This window comes from Pristiophorus japonicus, chromosome 14, assembly GCF_044704955.1.
Source record: "Pristiophorus japonicus isolate sPriJap1 chromosome 14, sPriJap1.hap1, whole genome shotgun sequence".
Lineage (NCBI taxonomy): Eukaryota > Metazoa > Chordata > Chondrichthyes > Pristiophoridae > Pristiophorus > Pristiophorus japonicus.
This window is the reverse complement of record NC_091990.1, coordinates 104738534-104758923: the sequence shown is the minus strand read 5'-3', so window position 1 is coordinate 104758923 and position 20390 is coordinate 104738534. Positions and strand designations below refer to the sequence as shown.

The 20390-nt window shown below is 48.3% G+C and overlaps 1 protein-coding gene across 2 annotated transcripts in view; it reads right to left on the bottom strand.

Moving 5' to 3' along the window:
* Window positions 1-1221: 1221 nt before the first annotated feature.
* The window catches only part of irf7 (interferon regulatory factor 7), a 40855-nt gene continuing 21686 nt past the window's right edge, over window positions 1222-20390 (bottom strand). Inside the window, exons 7-10 of one of the 2 annotated variants that reach the window (XM_070899429.1) lie at window positions 12809-12967; window positions 8111-8479; window positions 6329-6441; window positions 1222-4728 (exon numbers count right to left, since the gene is read on the bottom strand). In XM_070899429.1, the coding sequence (XP_070755530.1) occupies window positions 4564-4728; window positions 6329-6441; window positions 8111-8479; window positions 12809-12967 (806 nt within the window). In that variant the 3' untranslated portion in view covers window positions 1222-4563. The remainder of the gene's footprint in view (window positions 4729-6328; window positions 6442-8110; window positions 8480-12808; window positions 12968-20390) is intronic. The other variant, XM_070899430.1, reaches the window with a different exon arrangement.

Genomic DNA, 20390 nt, shown 5'->3' with positions numbered 1-20390 from the left:
CCCAGTACAAAAAGGTCTCTGAGCATTTGCTCCAGGTAGCCATCAAACTCACATTGTCCTGCCAGTCGCCTTAGCTAGGCGATGTAGCTCGCTACTTCCTGACCTTCAGATCGCTGGCACGTGTAGAACCGATACCTCGCCATCAGCACGCTCACCCTTGGGTTAAGATGCTCCCAAACCAGTGTACACAGCTCCTCATACGACTTATCTGTGGGTTTCACCGGAGCCAGAAGATTCTTCATGAGGCTGCCGGTCGGTGCCCCGCGGACTGTGAGGAGGACCGCTCTCCTTTTTGCAGCGCTTCCTTCTCCATCCAGCTCGTTGACTACAAAGTACTGGTCTAGCCGTTCGACATAGGCTTCCCAGTCCTCACCCTCCGAGAACCTCTCCAGGATGCCCAGTTTGCTGCATCTTTGCGTTGGATTCGTATTCTCGTCAGCAGTTATTGTGTTCCTAACACAGATGAGGCTGCACACAGGGAGGTTAAAGTAACAGTGACCTCAGTCTTTAATAAGACACTCCAGAGTGAGGAACAGGCCTTGGGGCTGGCTTATATAGTGCTCTCAAGGGATGCTGGGATCCCTTGGGACTTCAGGGGATGAGCTCCCTGGTGGTGGAACATGGGAGTGCATGCTTTATAGATACACAACAATGGGGACACTCCCGGTGTTAATGGGAACATTCTCTGGGGTTAATGGGAATACTCTCTGGGGGGTAATTCCTGGCGTTAATGGGGACACTCCCAGGGGTTAATGGGGACACACTCTGTGGGGTAATGGGGACACTCACTGTGTAATGTAGACACTCGCTGGGGTAATGGGGACACTCTTGGGGGTGGGTAATGGTGACACTCTGGGTGGAGGGGCGGTAATGGGGCACTCTGTGGGGGGGTAATGGGGACACTCGGGGGGGGGGGGGGTAATAGGACACTCCCGGGGGGTAATGGGGTCACTCTGGGGGGGGGGTAATGGGGACACTCTGCGGGGGGGGGGCGGTAATGGGGAAACTCTGCGGGGGGGGGCGGTAATGGGGACACTCTGGGGGTTGTAATGGGGACACTTGGGGGGGGGGGTAATGGGGACACTCTTGGGGGGGATAGTAATGGGGACACTCGCTGGGGTAATGGGGACAGTTCTGGTCTCCGTACCCAAGTGCTCGGTGCACAAACGGTGCAGCTTGACGATACACAACGGTATAACTGAATCCAAGAAAACACGGCACTTGCAATTTTCTCTCCTATGTTTTAATAAAAGTTTCAATGGGAACATGTAGAAAAAAATGCAAAGATCCAGAATTGGAAGAATATATACACTTCACTCTTCAAGAGCCAGGAAAGAGTTCAGACTTTGCTAGACTGAGTTCAGGGTGTTTGCAAAGTGCGGAGGTTGAAGGGGCTTGGGCGGGATTGCAGCAATATTTTCCCAATCGGAGGGGCCCTAATGGCTAGTAACATACCCAATGTCCTTTGGAATGTGTGCTTTCTGCTCCCCCTCCGCCCCTTTCTATCAACATATCGGGAAGCTCTTGCCTGCGCACGGTGCTCCTGTTCCCTCTCCGAGAGGCTGACACCTGGATTACAACCCGAGCTGAACGTGGCTCCGCTTCAGAGCGCCAGTTTACACGGGAACCCAGGACACTTTGACCCTGGAGTGAATACAGCACAAGTGGCGCATTTCTAACCCCAATTCTATCGCTATCGAGTTCAGCGGTGGCCCAATACCCTCGCAACTCAATAAACTCCCCCCCTAAATATATTGTTGGAACTAGAGTAATTGTGCTGCCAGCATCTGGTAGAATAAGTTAGCTTGTTTTGGGCTCTCTGAGCCCCTGACTGTGCGTAGAGCAATCCACCATCAATGAGAACCGTTTCCATTCCCAAAGCCGAGTGGGAACCCTGATCAGAGTGATTTGACGAGTGTCTGTGGGGCCAAAGCTCTGCTGTCTGCCGGTCCCGACAATGGTGATGACAGAGCCTTCCCCGGCTAACATGACCAACAGAATTCCATCGGCCTTTCCTTAGCCCGCTTTAAGTGACCTTTTCACTGAAGGTTCGCTGGTGCCTGAACTGAAGGCATGTCTAGCACACGGAAGGCCGCTAGTCAATCGGCAGGTCTGTTCTGAACATGAGAAATAGGAGCAGGGTTCGGCCATACGGCCCCTCAAGCCTGCTCCGCCGTTCAATAAGATCATGGCTCGTTTCCTGCAGTGTGGGTCATCGTGTCACACAAGTGTGGCTCATAGTGTCACACAGCGTGGCTCAGTGTCACACAGCGTGGCTCACAGTGTCACGCAGCGTGGGTCACAGTGTCACGCAGCGTGGGTCACAGTGCCACACAGCGTGGCTCAGTGTCACACAGCGTGGCTCACAGTGTCACACAGCGTGGCTCACAGTGTCACACAGCGTGGCTCACAGTGTCACACAGCGTGGCTCAGTGTCACACAGCGTGGCTCACAGTGCTGGTTGGGTCACTGCAGTCGTGAGCCTATCGCAGGACAATTAGCTCCTAATTCAGAATTTATATGGAAGCCCTTCGGTGGTTTGTTGTGAACAGCTCTAGCCCGGGCCCATTGCTCTGGGAAACCCCAGGCATGGTTACAGTTTCTGAATTCAGCGATCAACGCCAGCCTGCAATCCAGCAGGTTTTAGTGCTTCAACATGTTTGAAAGTCAAACAGAACCAACTCACAAAAGGTTGACATTTTCAATAAAATACTAAACTGAATAAAAAAAACAAATGAATACCAAACTTGAAACGTGTCTCAGACTCTGTCTGTTTTACAATTATTCTTTGGATGTCAGCCTGAGGACGATTAATGTGTTTGTGTGAAATTTCTCCCCTTGCTACTTTAATAGGCGCTGCCTCACTCCGATAAAGGGGGTCACGCCTGCTGTTTTCAGCAGATAAAGGAGCTCATGATGGAACAGTACAGCACAGAAAGAGCCCATTCCATCCATCAAATACATGCCAACTTCACACAAACACATTCAGACTTCAGAAGCTGAGATCTGAAGAGGCAATGTTCAGGGTGTGGGACTGCACTCTCTCCCCCTCCCTCAGCATGGCCCAGGAACCCAGAGATTGTGGGACTTGTGTATGTGTGTGTGTGGGGGGTATGTACGTGTGTGGAGGGTGTGTGTGTGTGGTGCATGTGCAAGTGTGTGGGGTGCAAGTGTGTGTGAGTGAGTGTGAGTGTGTGTGAGTGTGAGTGTTTGCTCTCCCAGAAATGGGACTGAGCGATTTTCTAACAAAAAATAACTTTTCTTTGTTAATGACGAGGAGGAATCTCCTATTCTCCAGCTCACTCGCTCCGATCAGTTCTGACCCTTGATCTGACGATGCCAGCAAATCAGACATGGGGCACAGTGTCGTGTGTCCCGATCCCTGGCACCGCCTGCCCCCAGGCCGTGGCCTATCACAGGTCCGATCCCTGGCCTCGCCTGCCCCCAGGCCGTGGCCTATCACAGGTCCGATCCCTGGCCTCGCCTGCCCCCAGGCCGGGGCCTATCACAGACTGTGCAGGGCTGGCACCTTGGATTGGACATAATCCTGGAGGATTCATCACATGAAGCGCCCCGGGGGGGGGTTAAACAGGCTCTTCACTGCCCCACCCCTCCTCAAACATGAAGAATTTTCAAACTTACAAAAATAGTTAATTTTATAAATAAAAATTGGAATTCTTTAAAAATATTTCTTTTGACCATTTTCCATAAAAAAGCACCAAGGCACGCCACCGGTGAGGGAGAAGTATTTCCAATGTGCTCTGTTCCATACACTTCTAAATCTATGGCCCCCTTTCCTTACAGTGTGCTTTATCTGCTCATTTACCTCACTGCTGTTTGTGGGAGCTTGCTGTGCACGTTTCCTACATTACAACAGTGACTACACTTCAAAAAGTACTTTGTTGACCGTGAAGTGCTTTGGGACGTCCTGAGGTGGTGAGTGGCGCTATATAAATGCGAGTTTGTCTGTCTGTGTTTGGGGTGGCCCTACATAAGGTTCACCACTCAGCTTCCCTTCCTAGCCCCAGAGTATCTTCTGCAGCTTGCTGCCTTTCCCCACATTACAACAGTGACCACACTCCAAACGTGCTTCATCGGCTGTAAAGTGCTTTGGGACGTCCGATGGTCGTGAAATGCGCTGTAGAAATCCAAGTCTTTCCTTCTTCTTGGAAGCGGAGCCGGACAGAACCTGGTATGGTTCTTCGGAACCTCGCTTTCGTTCACCAGCAGGAGCCAGGCAACGGGGCAGCGACCCTGGGTCAGGCGTATCGCGTCGCACACTGGCGACGGGGCCCCCCCCCCCGCACACTGGCGACGGCCCCCCCCAAGGCCAGTCACTGAACAGAAGCTGCTGCCAGCTCTCCGCCCAGCTGCAAAACGTGGAAGTTTAAGATTCGTCCAGAGATTGAGACAGTGACGAGCTGGACCAGATTCCTGGGGGGTGGGGGCAGAATGTGTGGAATTGGGACAGGACATGTTGCGGCTAGGCGGGGGTTAGGACAAGCCTGGCTAGTGATCAGCCGACGGTATCGGTGTCGATCCCACGGCTCCAGCTGCTGCTGTCTAGGGCAGGTCCACTTCCATGCTCTCGATTTCTCTCACTAAAGCCCACAAGTTCTCGATGGAGGACGCATTGGAGATCTGCAGGCTGGCATTCTCGCTGTTCAAAGACGAGGCTCCCTGTTGATGGGCCATCTCAACCAGCAAGGTGCACACGCGAGGGACAACCTAAGGGTTTCAAACAAAACAAAAAGAGAGAATGCTTTGGAGAAATGAGGTTCTGTAGCTCAACAACAACAACAACTTTATTTATATAGTGCCTTTAACGTAGTAAAATGTCCCAAAGCGTTGCACAGCAGCGTTATAAGGCAAAACAAATGAATTTGACACCGAGCCACATAAGTAAAAATTAGCGCAGGTGCTTGGTCAAAGAGGTAGGTTTTAAGAAGCATCTTATAGGAGGAAAAAGGTAGAGAGGACAGGTTTAGGCAGGGAGTTCCTGGACAGCTTGGGGCTCAGGCAACAGAAAGCACGACCACCGATGGTTGAGCGACTATAATCAGGGATGGTCAAGAGGGCAGAATTAGAGGAACGCAAATATCTTGGGGCGGGGTTGTGGGGCTGGAGGAAATTACCGAGATAGGGAGGGGCAAGGCCATAGAGGGGTTTGAAAACAAGGATGAGAATTGTGAAATGGAGGCGTTGCTGGACTGGGAGCCAATGTAGATCAGCGAGCACAGGGGATGATGGGTGAGCAGGACTTGGTGCGAGTTAGGACATGGGGCAGCGAGCACAGGGGGTTAAAGGCAAAACAAAATGCTTTCACATTCTGTGAATGGTTAAAATGATTCTGTCCGTGTCTGAGTAAAATCGGTCACACGGCCCGGGTTCATCCGCCGGGAATCGTGCTTCTCTGATTGGCTGAGACCGCCGGGGGGGGGGGTCACTGCTGAAGCGGCTGAAAATTGGGCCGCAGTGAGTGTTAATGGGGGGGCGTGAGTGGGGGGGTGTTAGCGGTTAGTGGCTCTACGAGAGAAACCGCACGTCTGCGAAAGGTTGAATGTGCCGTGCAGCTGGTTAGGGGCACCGTGCACGTAAAGCATTGATTGTAACCCCACTGTGTCCATTTAGTGGGCTTGGCTCAGCCTCTGTTTTACTCTCATTTCAAGTCAATCCGATCCCACTGGACGGGTAGGCTAAAATGTTTAAATTTATTCTCGGGATGTAGGTGTCGCTGGCAAGGCCGGCATTTATTGCCCATCCCTAATCGCCCTTGAGAAAGTGGTGGTGAGCCGCCTTCTTGAACCGCTGCAGTCCGTGTGGTGAAGGTGCTCCCACAGTGCTGTTAGGGAGGGAGTTTCAGGATTGTGACCCAGCGACGATGAAGGAACGGCCGATGTATTTCCAAGTCAGGATGGTGTGTGACGTGGAGGGGAATGTGGAGGTGGTGGTGTTCCCATGCGCCTGTTGCCCTTGTCCTTCTCGGTGGTAGAGGTCACAGGTTTGGGAGGTGCTGCCGAAGAAGCCTTGGCTGCAGTACATCTTTAGACGGTGCACACTGCAGCCATGGTGGTGGTCGCAGGTTTGGGAGGTGCCATTCTGGCCGGGAATTGAAATCCCGGTGACCTCACATTCTGCGAGCGGGATTCTGCCGGAACTCCTGCCGGGAGGTGAAATCCCCCCAGAGAACACCTTCAGTTTCGCTCATTGGCTGGGAGGCGCTTTGGGACGTTCTGAGATTTGAACGGTGTTATAGAAATGCAAGTTCTTTCCTTCTGTGAAGAAGTTTCTCCCGACTTCGCGATGGGACGGGTGAAGACTTTCCTACCTGGACTAGGATGAGTTTGCGCCTGGGATTGCCGGTCAGGAAGTGTTGCCCGAAGCACAGGTATGTGGAGCAGAGCGGCACTCCGCGTTTCTGTTCCTTGAACGCGACCAGATCTGAAGCAAAAGACACGACATTTTAGTCGTTCGATTTCACAGAAATGTTAATAGATTAAGGGCTAAAAATTAATTGGTTTATCGCCCCCTGTTAGCGGCGGAGAGGGCAGGGCTAAGAGGCAGCCAAGCACCTACTCAAACAAGCCAACACCTCCAGCATCGAAGCACTGACCACACTCGACCAGCTCCGTTGGGCGGGCCACATCGTCCGCATGCCTGACACATGACTCCCAAAGCAAGCGCTCTACTCGGAACTCCTACACGGCAAGCAAGCCCCAGGTGGGCAGAGGAAATGATTCAAGGACACCCTCAAAGCCTCCTTGATAAAATGCAACATCCCCACTGACACCTGGGAGACTCTGGACAAAGACCGCCCTAAGTGGAGGAACAGCATCCGGGAGGGCGCTGAGCACCTCGAGTCTCGTCGCCGAGAGCATGCATAAAGCAAGTGCAGGCAGCGGAAGGAGCGTGCGGCAAACCAGACTCCCCACCCACCCTTTCCTTCAACCACTGTGTGTTCCACCTGTGACAGGGACTGTAATTCCCGTATTGGACTGTTCAGTCACCTGAGAACTCACTTTTAGAGTGGAAGTAAGTCTCTGTAATGGCTATCAGATCATACCCATTTGTATCTATTTGTGCCGTCAGCTGATCTATTTTGTTACACATGCTACATGCATTTAGACAAAGTGCCTTTAAATGTTTTTTTTTACCCTTTTTCCTGCTTGTTTCCTCTCCTTCAAACTCACTTTCTTTATTTTTGCTTTCTAATTCCAGCCTTACTCCCCTCCCTACTGAATCTATTTTCAGGTTCCCATCTCCCTGCCAAGCTAGTTTTAAACCCTCCCAACAGCACTAGCAAACCCCCCCTCCGCGAGGATACTGGTCCCGGCTCTGTTGAGGTGCAACCCGTCCGGCTTGTGCAGGTCCCATCTCCCCCAGAAGTGGTCCCAATGTCTCAGAAAACGAAAGCCCTCCCGCCTGCACCATCTCTCCAGCCACACATTCATCTGCTCTATCCTCCTATTTCTGTACTCATTAGCTCGTGGCACCAGGAGTAATCAGAGATTACTACCTTTGAGGTCCTGCTTTCTAATCTGTCTCCTAGCTCCCTAAACTCTGCCTGCAGGACCTTATCCCTCTTTCTACCTATGTCATTGGGCCCGATATGGATCACGACCACTGGCTGTTCACCCTCTCCCCCCAGAATGCCCTGCAGCCGCTCGGTGACATATATAAATTAAAGCCTCTCTTTCCTTCCTTCAAACCCCACCAGGCCCATCGCCCGAGCCTGAGCCACAGGTAAACACACGGCAATAGCCAACACCAAACCTCCCCCTCCAAGAAACGCCGACTTTGAAGGAGTGAAGGAGGGGGCCGATGAAAGGACGTTGAATGGGATGCTAACAGCACCAGTGTAAGTCAAGGAGAGTTGCACTGGGAAGATGGTGTTTTGGCAGGCTGTGCGTTGGTGCACATGATGCAAAGGCATTCACCGTGGCCAGGCCACTGAGATGGACATGACCCCCGAGACCTCTCCATGTGGAGGGAGGGAGGAAGGGAAGGAGGGGGACTGGGAGAGCGGATCATCTCTCGAGCATTAGGGACTGGCGAGGAACCCAGGGCCACTTAGCATGCGACAACAGGAACCCGTCAACAGGAGACTCACCGACGATGAAATCTCTCAAGCTGAATATTTTGGTCTCCACATCCCGCGTCAGCTTCTCCGAATCCTCAATCTGGGAGAGGTCCGAGCGGGAGCAGAAGACTTGGCACTTTCCCAGCCTCCTGGCATACAGGATTCCATTCTTGTACTCCAGGAGAAGTCCTCCTTCCATGTTGGACAGGAGCCGATCGGTAAACTCCATCTGTCTGTGATCACTGATCTCCCCTGTACTCGGGAAGCGGATGTGCTGGAGGTGAGCGAATCTCTCGTCCTCCTCGTTGTGGTACAGGCGACAGCCCAGATTGTTGCTAACCGTGGTGTGAAGGACCTCTTTGCCCCGGTAGTAGATGGTGATGTCGAGTTCGCTTGTCACTGCACAAAGACCAAAAGGATTAATCAGCAAACTGCTGTGATTCGGCTGGGTGGGAATCTGTTCCAGAGTGATAATCTCGCTGATTCAGTCATCAGAATGATAGCAAAGCTAAAAGTGTATTCAAGTCAGAGGTCGATCAATTTTCGGGAACTAAGGAAATGAAGAAATATGGAGATAGTGCAGGAAAGTGGAGTTGAGGTTGAAGATCAGCCATGTTGTGAATAGTGGAAGGCCAGAGGATTGGGAAATTTTTTGAAACCACCAAAGGATGACTAAAAAAAAGTAAAGAGAGAGAAGATAGTTTATGAGAGTAAATTAGCAAGAAATATAAAAACAGACAGCAAGAGCTTCTACAGGTATATAAACAGGAAGAGAGTAGCTAAAGTAAAGGTTGGTCCCTTAAAGGATGAGACTGGAGAATTAATAATGGGAAACAGGGAAATGGCAGAGACTTTGAACAAATATTTTGTATTGGTCTTCATGGTAGAGGACACTAAAAGCATCCCAAATAACAGATAACCAAGGGGCTATTGGGAGGGAGGAACGTTAAACAATCACTATCACTAGAGAAAAAGTACTCGGTAAACTAATAGGACTAAAGGTGGACAAGTCCCCTGGATCTGATGGCCTGCATCCTAGGGTCTTAAAAGAGGTGGCTGCAGAGATAGTGGATGCATTGGTTGTAATCTACTAAAATTCCCTGGCGTCTGGAGAGAACACGGCAGACTGGAAAACCGCAAATGTAACACCCCTATTTAAGAAAGGAGGGAGACAGAAAGCAGGAAACTATAGACCAGTTAGCCTAACATCTGTCATTGGGAAAAATCCTGGAGTCCATTATTAAGGAAGCAGTTGCAGGACATTTGGAAAATCATAATACAGTCAAGCAGAGTAGGCATGGTTTTATGAAAGGGAAATCATGCTTGACAAATTTTCTGGAGTTCTTTGATACAACGAGCAGGGTGGATAAAGGGGAACCAGTAGATGGCGTGAATTTGGATTTCCAGAAAGCATTCGATAAGGTGCCAAATAAAAGCTTACTGCACAAGAGCTCACAGGTTTGAGAGAAATATATTAGTATGGATAGAGGATTGGCTAACAAGCAGAAAACAGAGAGTCAGGATAAATGGGTCATTTTCAAGTTGGCAAACTGTAACTAGTGGGGTGCCACAGGGATCAGTGCTGGGGCCTCAACTATTTACAATCTATATTAATGACTTGGATGAAGGGACCGAGTGTAATGGAGCCAAATTTTCTGATGATACAAAGATGTGGGAAAGCAAGTTGTGTGGAGAATGCAAAAAATCTGCAAAGGGATATAGACAGGCTAAGTGAGTGGGCAAAAATCTGGTAGATGGAGTATAGGGCCCAAGTTTCCACACGATAAAAAACGGGCGCCCCTCTGAGCTGGGCGCCCGTTTCTCGCGCCTAAAACGGCGCCGGAAAAAAAACTCGCGATTCTGGAGAGCTCTGCAGCTCCTTGTCTGTTTGGCGCGGCGCCCGGGGGGGGCGGAGCCTACACTCGCGCCGATTTTGTAAGTGGGAGGGGGCAGGTACTATTTAAATTAGTTTTTTTCCTGCCGGCAACGCTGCGCGTGCGCGTTGGAGCATTCGCGCACGCGCAGTGTGAAAAAAACATTGGCACTCGGCCATTTTTGTAGTTCTTTGTAGCTGTATAATTTTTGAACATTTTTTAATAAAACCACATTGCCATCAGCACATCAGCACTGAGGCTTCCTGCTTACTGCCCCTCCCTCCCTCCCGTTTGCGGGAACGACGCTGAGCTGACTGTAAGGCTTCTACCTCAAGTGGAAGGCTGCTTGCTGCCTGGTTACTGCCTGCCTGCCCCTCCCTCCCGTTCGCGGGAACGACGCCACATCGCTGAGCTGACTGAAGCACTTTCACACAGGTAGGAAGATGGTTTATTTAATCTTTTCTTTGCTTATAAATGTTTATTCAGGTTGGATTTATTTGTATAATATTTGTAGAAGTATAAATAAGGATTTATTGTAGAATTTAATGACTTCCCTTCGCCCCCCCACCCTCCCCCCCACCTCGTTCTGGACGCCTAATTTGTAACCTGCGCCTGATTTTTTAATGTGTAAAACAGGTTTTTTCAGTTCTACAAAAATCTTCACTTGCTCCATTCTAAGTTAGTTTGGAGTACATTTTCACTGTGGAAACTTTCAAATCAGGCGTCACTGGCCGGACACGCCCCCTTTTGAAGAAAAAATTCTGTTCCAAAGTAGAACTGTTCTACCTGACTAGAACTGCAGAAAAAAAATGTGGAGAATTGCGATTTCCAAGATAGTCTGTTCTCCACCAGTTTCTCCTAAAAATCAGGCGCAAATCATGTGGAAACTTGGGCCCAAAATGTGGGAAAATGTGAGGTTATCCACTTTGGCAGGAAAAATAAAAAAGCTAATTATTTTTTAAATGGAGAGATATTACGAAATGCTGCAGTACAGAGGGACCTGGGGATCCTTGTGCATGAAACACAAAAAGTGAATATGCAGGTTCAGCAAGTAATCAGGAAGGCAAATGGAATGTTGGCCTTTATTGCAAGAGGGATAGAGTATAAAAGCAGAGAAGTCCTGTTACAACTGTACAGGGTATTGGTGAGGCCACACCTGGAGTACTGTGTACAGTTTTGGTCTCCTTATTTAAGAAAGGATATACTTGCATTGGAGGCTGTTCAGAGAAGGTTCACTAGGTTGATTCCTGAGATGAGGGGGTTGTCTTATGAAGCTAGGTTGAGCAGGTTGGGCCTCTACTCATTGGAGTTCAGAAGAATGAGAGGGTATCTTATTGAAATGTAAAAGATTCTGTGAGGGTTTCTAGAACTAGGGGGCATAGTTTCAAAAGAAGGGGTCTTCCATTTAAAACGGACATGAGGAGGAATTTCTTCTCTGAAGAGTCGTGAATCTTTGGAATTCTCTGCCTCAGAGATCTGTGGGGGCTGAATATATTTAAGGTGGAGATAGACAGATTTTTCAATGATAAGGGAATAAAGGGTTATGGGGACCGGGCAGGGAAGTGGAATTGAGGCCAAGATCAGATCAGCCAAGATCTTATTGAATGGTGGAGCAGGCTCGAGGGGCCAAATGGCCGACTCCTGTTCCTATTTCTTATGTTCTTAAAAGGGTTAAATTATGTGGTTGCACAGACTAGGTTTGTATTCCCTCAACTATAGATTAAGGGGTGGATCTAATTGAGGTGTTTAAGATGATTAAAGGAGTTGATGGGGTCGATTGAGAGAAACTATTTCCTCTGGTGGGGGGAATCCAGAACAAGGGGGCAGCATCTTAAAATTAGAGCCAGGCCATTCAGGGGTGATGTCAGGAAGCATTTCTTCACACAAAGGGCAGTGGGAATCTGGAACTCTCTCCCCCAAAAAGCTGTGGATGCGGGGGGGGTCAATTGAAAATTTCAAAACTGAGTGTGATATATTTTTGTTGAGTCAGGGTATCGGGGGTCATGGAGACAAGGAGGGTAAATGGAGTTAGGATACAGATCAGCCATGATCTGATTGAATGCCAGTACAGGCTCGAGGGGCTGAATGGCCTCCTCCTGTTCCTATTTCAAACACAAGCCAGCAGTTTTTATGCTCCATGTGTTGGCTCGGAAGGGACAACAGGGAGAGAGTTTGGGCAGTTTCCCGTCCCAACCCATTTCAGACGGAGCCACAGTACGACAATGGACACGGATTGCTAAATGGACGATGGCTGGAATGGGACACTGGGGCAGGAGAGGGCGGACTTCAGGCTGATGGTGAAGCACGGGATTGGAACAAGGTGTTCACACGGAATATTCCAGCACATAGGCAGGCCAATCAGCCCTTACATTCATACTCATGATTATCTTCCCATGAAACACCCAGAAGGTGAGAGGTCATAGGTTCAAGTACCACTCCAGAAATATGAGCACATAATCTAGGCTCACACACCAGTGCAATACTGAGGGAGCGCCGCACTGTCGGAGGGGCAGTACTGAGGGAGCGCCGCACTGCCGGAGGGGCAGTATTGAGGGAGCGCTGCACTGCCGGAGGGGCAGTACTGAGGAAGCGCCGCACTGCCGGAGGGGCAGTACTGAGGAAGTGCCGCACTGTCGGAGGGGCAGTACTGAGGGAGCGCCGCACTGCCGGAGGGGCAGTATTGAGGGAGCGCCGCACTGCCGGAGGGGCAGTACTGAGGGAGTGCCACACTGCCGGATAATTATCACATTGCTGTGCGCCAATGGCTGCTCTGTTTCCCACATTACAACAGGAAATAATGTGATAAAAATATTTGCACAAGGCAATCACAGGCCCGTTGATGTGCTGCACCTACATTGTGTGATTGACTGTTGTCCTGGGGCACCAACCTCGAGCTGAGCTACCCGAGCCTGAACCACAGGGAGATCTGGGGCAGGAAACTGTGCTGGCACCTCCTGGGCCAAATTCTCCATGTTGTGAGATCTTGGGACAGGCACTGGTTCCCACTGTTGGTCTAAAGCATAAAACACTGAACATTAGCGTTAAATACGTCAACATTAGCTTACAATCTGCTCACTCCAAGTCATGACTCATGGGTAGGCATCCAGAGGAACTGACAGGTCAACAGGACATCAGCCTCAGTCTGTGGTCAGCAGGAATCTCCTCCCTGTGGGGATCTGGATCGGAGGCCAATGGGTCAAAGGCCCTCGCTGAAACAGCGCAGTAACCGAGAGATTTCTCTCCATTCAGGGGTTTCTGGATTGAAACAAACCTCATTCTGTTCACCCGCCGATAATGGATACTTCGGGGATCAGCAAGTTGTGTTATGCCCCACGCCCCCGGTTACGCCCCGTGACCCCAGTTACGCCCCACGCCCCCGGTTACGCCCCATGCACAGTTCTCAACCACCCCACATCGTTGGACAGAGCAGCGGAATGTGAAAGTAAGCGGGGGATCGGTGTCCCCTCAGGCCGTTCATGGCTGGGAGCACAGGCTAAATGATGCCAGTCCCGATAATCAGCATTTCCTGCGCAATGCAAAAGGGGCGGAATACCAGGTGGGGCGGCGGGGGAGATGGGGAGGGAGGGAGGCGTGGTGTGGTGCCAACACCCCCATTACATTGCCCTGGGATCTCTGGGGCTTCTCCGGAGCGGGGGGGGGGGGGGGGGGGGTCTCTGTAGCTACAAATTACATAGCAGCAGACAGATCAGAAGGATTCATCATCATCATAGGCGGTCTTTCAAATGAGGATGACGTGCTTCCACACCAAAAGAGATGAGTTAACAGATGTTTCAATGAAGAACCCGATGTTCCAGTCCTAAACTCCAGGGATGGAAGATGCCTGTGCGTGGATTTTTTTTAACATGTGGTGACCGTTGCACATCAGCCACCACATGGGCTTGACAGAGTTAGGTCTTTATCCAGTGGTAAGGGTTAACCAGGATGACTGGAGACCTGCTCTGCTGGACGGACTAGTGCGCTCACATATCGCAGTGTGGGTTGGCCCGTGCTGCCCAAGCCCTCACCTCTTTTGGGTCCCGTACCCTCATTTGCTGATCTGTGTTTGCAATCGTGAACTCTACTCCCCCCCCCACCCGCAACACCATTCGCAACCTTGGCGTCCTACTTGGTGGGTGGCGTCCTACTTGGCCGAGGCATCTGAAGGCACGGCCACCAATGCTTGAGCGATTATAATCAGGGGTGCGCAAGAGGCCAGAATTTGAGGACCACAGATATCTCGGGGGGGGTTGTGGGGCTGAAGGAGATTGCAGAGATAGGGAGGGGCGAGGCTATGGAGGGATTTGTAAACAAGGATGAGAATTTTGAAATCGAGGCATTGCTTAATTGGGAGCCAATGCAGGTCAGCGAACACAGGGGGTGATGGGTGAGTGGGACTTGGTGTGAGTTAGGACACGGGCAGCTCAGTTTTAGATCACCTCTAGTTAACACGTGGCTAAATGTTTGGCCTGGGGAAGAGAGGTTCCTGTTCATGCGACACTGGGAGCAGTTCTGGGACAGGAAGGAGCTGTATCGATGGGACGGGCTCTACCTGAACCGGGATGGGACCCATGTCCGAGCAGAAAGGGTAACTAGGGAGGTGGCTAAGGGTTTAAACTAGTAAGATGGGGGGAGACATCTACAAGAAACATAACCAGCCTAAATATAAACAAAACAGGAATAAAGAGCATAGGAAAGAGTAAAGCAAGGGAGGACATTGATAGCAAGGGAATAAATAGAGTTATAGAACAGGAGTCTAAAAACAGTTAAATGTAAAATGAGAGGAAGTCCTATTAAAAATGAGATAAACTGCCTGTACAACAAAGCACACAGTGTCCGTAATGAAACAGGGGAGCTGGAGGCAATCATGCGTTGCAAGGAACCAGACCTAGTAGGGATTACTGAGACATGTCTACAGAAAAATTAGGACTGGGAATGAAACATTGCAGGGTAAAACATACTTAGAAAAGATAGCGAGGAGAAAAGGGGAGGCGGAGGAGCTGTACTTATTAGGGATAACATAATGGGAGTAGAAAAAAGTGGCGCAGCTATCAGCAAGACAGAAATAGAATCCATATGGATAGAGATAAAAGATAATAACGGATCAATCACATTAATAGGGATGGTCTACAGACCACTTAATAGTGGAAGGGAGGTGGAGGAAGAAATATGCAGACAAATTAGGAAAATGAGTAAAAAACATGGAATAATAATCATGGGGGATTTCAACTACTGTGATATTAATTGCACAGAAGAGGTAGGTAAAGGGGATAAGGGAATGAAGTTCCTACAGTGTGTACAGGACTCGTTTCTAACCCAAGAAGTAAAAAGCCCAACAAGGGAGGATTCGCTATTGGATCTAATGGGGAATGAACCAGAGCAGGTAAGAGAAGTAAAAGTAGGGGAACATCGAGGCAATAGTGACCATAATATAATACGCTTTAAGATGATAGCTGTTAACGGATATGATGTCATTGGGATTACGGAAACATGGCTCCAGGGTGACCAAGGCTGAGAACTCAACATCAAGGGGCATTCAATATTCAGGAAGGATAGACATAGGAAAAGGAGGTGGGGTAGTGTTACTGGTTAAAGAGGAAATTAACACAATAGTAAGGAAGGACATTAGCTTGGATGATGTGGAATCTGTATGGGTAGATGTGCAGAATACCAAAGGGCAGAAAACACTCATGGGAGTTGTGTACAGACCACCAAACAGTAGTATAGAGGTTGGGGATGGCATCAAACAGGAAATTAGGGATGTGTGCAATAAAGGTACAGCAGTTATCATGGGTGACTTTAATCTACATATAGATTGGGCTAACCAAACTGGTAGCAATACGGTGGAGGAGGATTTCCTGGAGTGTAAAAGGGATGGTTTTCTAGACCAATATGTCGAGGAACCAACTAGAGAACCATTCTAGACTGGGTGTTGTGTAATGAGGGAGGATTAACTAACAATCTTGTTGTTCGAGGGCCCTTGGGGAATAGTGACCATAATATGGTAGAATTCTTCATTGAGATGGAGTGTGACAGTTAATTCAGAGACTATGGTCCTGAACTTAAAGAAAGATAACTTCAATGGTTTGAGACGTGAATTGGCTAGGATAGACTGGCGAATGATACTAAAAGGGTTGACGGTGGATAGGCAATGGCAGACGTTTAAAGATCATGTGGATGAACTTCAACAATTGTACATCCCTGTCTGGTGTAAAAATAAAACGGGAAAGGTAGCTCAACCGTGGCTAACAAGGGAAATTAAGGATAGTGTTAAAGCCAAGGAAGAGGCATATAAATTGGCCAGAAAAAGCAGCAAACCTGAGGACTGGGAGAAATTTAGAATTCAGCAGAGAAGGACAAAGGGTTTAAGCAGGATGGGGAAAATAGAGTAAGCGAGTAAGCTTGCAGGGAACATAAAAACTGACTGTAAAAGCTTCTATAGATATATGAAGAGAAAAAGATTAGTGAAGACAAATGTAGGTCCCTTGCAGTCAGAATCAGGTGAATTTATAATGGGGAACAAAGAAATGGCAGACTGTGGAAGAAAGAATCTATGAATCTATGGCTTATGGAAAAGGGAAGGGTTAAATTCTGTTTTTGCTATGCTTAAAGAAATAATAGGACTAGAAAAATAGCCACGTTTTTTTAGCCTTGAAACTTAGAGATGCAATTAAATGACCATCTGGTATTAAAAGGGAGTCTCCTTTTATTCTGCTTATCAGACTGTGAACAGGGAGAAACTATGCAAGGATAGATAGAGTGTGTACCTCCCGAGACGACCTTTGTACTCGCGGGACTAATGAATAAGATTCCTTTTATATTTCTGTATAAAGATAGGGACAATTTGCCTGTACGGCAGAGTTTTCTGCCTTGGTACGGTCCAAGCAGGCTCTCCGAGATATCTCGCTTTTTAAAATAAAATTCTCTCGAAGTGCAGTTCTGAAAGTCTCCGCCTGAGTTAATTTAAGCTAATATTTCCTCGACAGATTCTGGCGTAGTCAGGCAGGATCTCTAAAAAACGAGATCCAAAAGAACTAAATTTAACTTTTAAAAAGAGAAAAGAGGAATTTTAAGGACCTTCCTAGCTGAAAGAAGGAAGGTGCCTAGGCCGTCCTAGCTGAAAGGGGGACGGGCCGCCGAGATCCCCTAGGGGGTGAGGCATAAGGTAGCTACCGCAAAGAAGCTAAAATAACAAAAAGGCAAAAGGAGATCCCGAGCTGAGCAGAAAGGAGAACACCGGTGAGCGCTTTGTAAATTATTTGTATATTTTGTAGGATTGTCCTAACTCTCATTTCAGAAAAGATCACGAGACGTTGCACCCGGAAGAATGGGAAATGGCTCTCATCGAGCAGGGCGCTCGCGCCCAGCTCCTAGAAAAGGAAAGAAGGACGACCTCTCAACTGAAAGAATGAAAGTACATCCTAAGACCGAGAAAAGAATCAGTAAGGTAGCAAAGCAACGAGAGAAGGTAGGAGATTCCATTGTGCTGCCCGGCTCACCGGCGGACACTGTAATTAAAGAAACAGGAGACGACAGATACGCGGTAACGTTTAGTAGCGATTTGTACAGTTGGTCTGATGGGGATTGGCCATATGGAGGAAGTTTTAAATTGTCCTTAATTGAGGAATGGAGACAGACCACCAAAAATGGGACAAGGGACCCCACTTGGGATAAAGATTATATGGAGAATTGTTTTAAAAAATATATATATCAGCCTCCCCTAATCCTGTTAAGAAGCCAGTAGCCTTTCACAACTGGCTTGAGCAAACCTGTACCATTTATAACCCCCTCCCCGGAGATGTGAAATTATTACTGCAGGCAGCATACGGGTCCTCTTGGCAAGGGGTAAAAGATGAACCTTTGGCAGTGCAAACCTTGTTAAATTGTATGTTGCCACAACAAGCAAGAACATACAAAATAAAGGTTTTGGACTGGCAAGGAAAAAGTTGGAAAGAGACAGTTACAGTACTGGCTAACATGGATAGAGAGGGACTATTTACCTATAAGGAAAATCAGCAAAAGGGACGAGGACAGGCACAGAATAATCAGCATAGGGATGCCCTCGGAGGCCTAGTGGTACAGGCGGCAGCCCTCCGCTTATCGGCAGACATAGAAGAAAACCCTCTGGCAGTAGTAAAAGTAGGAGACACTTATGTGAAATTCCTGGTGGATACCGGTGCTACTATGTCTTCTGTACCATCCTCTGTGGGACTACCTGTAAGCAACACCACCGTCTTAAGTATGGGTGTGGCCGGTATCCCCATGAAATAATTTTTATCTGAACCTACCAAATTGATAATTGAAGGACAATCAGTTAATGATGAGACTTTGATAGTCTCTAAAACAACACCTCTCCCTTTATTGGGAAGACAGACTTTGTGCAAACTAGGAGCCACAATTTATTGCACAAAGGAAGGAATGTTCATGGAGCTCCCTCCAAATAAAATCCATCAGTTCTTTAATGGGATTAAAGAAGAGAAAAGGGAGGATAACAAAGAAAAGGCTGCCCTCTATTGTTGGCAATTGAATGGCAACTTCTATTCCCCCTTGATACATGAAGTTATACAAAACTTAAAAGCTAAATTTGACTCTAATACTGAAGAATTGATGTATATAATTTTGACAAGCTTTGAGGCAGTTCAGCTTCACTGTACAGCCTGGTACACTCGACAAAAAGCTGAAACTTACCAGTGTTTGGTACAATCCTTTTTAAATAGAGAAGAAATAGTAGAAGCTACGCCCCGCATTTATTTTGGACCAGAAGGATTGGGGGTAGCCATCGATTTGACACCCTTACAGCAACAGCGGTTTAGAGAAGCGAACTCGACACCCCATCTGACATTGGCTGTAAAACCGCCAGCGAAACCTAAAGATATGGGTCCGATGATTGTAGGAATGGAGATTTGTGCAAGATCTGAGAGCTATTAATAAGATAGTAGTCCCTATCACCCCTGTGGTACCGGACACCAACATTATACTATCTGCTATACCACCAACAGCAACTGTCTTTACTGTAATAGACCTGTGTTCAGCTTTTTTCTCCATCCCATTAAATCAAGAAAGTCAGTATCTGTTTGCTTTCACCCACAAGAAGCAGCAGTACACATGGACCAGGTTGCCCCAAGGATACACCGAAAGCCCCGCAGTATATGCAGCAGCAGTAAAAAGAGACCTCGAAGACTGTTCATTATCTGACCAGTCTGTACTGCTGCAGTATGCAGACGATTTGCTTGTGGCTTCTAGTCACGGATACAGGTGCATGCAAGATTCCCTGAAACTGTTACAGCACCTATGTGAAAGAGGGCACCGAGTGTCGTTACCAAAGTTACAATTTTGTCAGACTCAAGTCCAGTACCTGGGTTTTCACATATCTCAAGGGCAGAGGCAGCTAGGACCAGAAAGAATTCAGACAATTATCGAGAATGGGATGCGGTCCTAAGATCAGCTGCCCTAAATGATGCCCCACCCAAGGTGGAGTGGACCCCAGAGAGAGAGGAGGCATTTAAACAGTTAAAGAAAGCCATTACTAATGCTCCGGCGTTGGGACTTCCGAATTATGGTAAACCTTTTCAGATGTATGTGAATGAGAAAGAAGGATTTGCAACAGCAGTACTAACCCAAGAACATGGTGGGGGAAATAGACCAGTTGCTCATTATTCGTTTTTGCTGCCTCCAGTAGTAAGGGGAATGCCAGAATGTCTACGTGCTGTAGCTGCTACTGCGGTCATGATGGAAAAGTCGGTACCTATTGTTTTGGATTATCCATGTACTGTCATTACAGCCCATGCTGTGTTATTACTTTTGAATTCAGCTGCCACACAACACTTTACAGCATCTCGAAGAACAGGTTATGAAGTATTACTGCTGTCACACCCTAACTATACCTTTCGACGTGCACCGGTAGTGAACCCAGCCACCTTTCTTCCTACTAAAGTAGAGGATCCAGACCAGCATGATTGTCTGTTAACGGTGGAAGTAGCCATCTTACCAAGACCAGATTTGCTCAGAGCCCATGGACAATCCTGATCTTATTCTCTATACGGATGGATCATCACATAGGCCGTCGGATGATTTGTTTTTGGCAGGCTATGCTATTGTAAATCCCCACGAAACTGTTGAAGCATTCGCCTCCCGGAACCTCGGCTCAGGCTGCTGAATTGTTTGCCCTCACTAGAGCTTGTATAATAGCTAAAGATCAAACTGCTAATATCTATACTGATTCTAGATATGCATTCGGTGTGGTCCATGATTTTGGACAACTGTGGAAAAACAGAGGCTTTATCACCTCTGGTGGAAAGCATTTTAAGCACTCTCAACTGGTGCTTAATCTATTAGACGCCATTCAGTTGCCAAGTAAGGTAGCCGTTATCAAATGTGCAGCTCACACAACCGGTGAGGATGAAGTATCAGTAGGAAATAGGAGGGCTGACGAGGCAGCC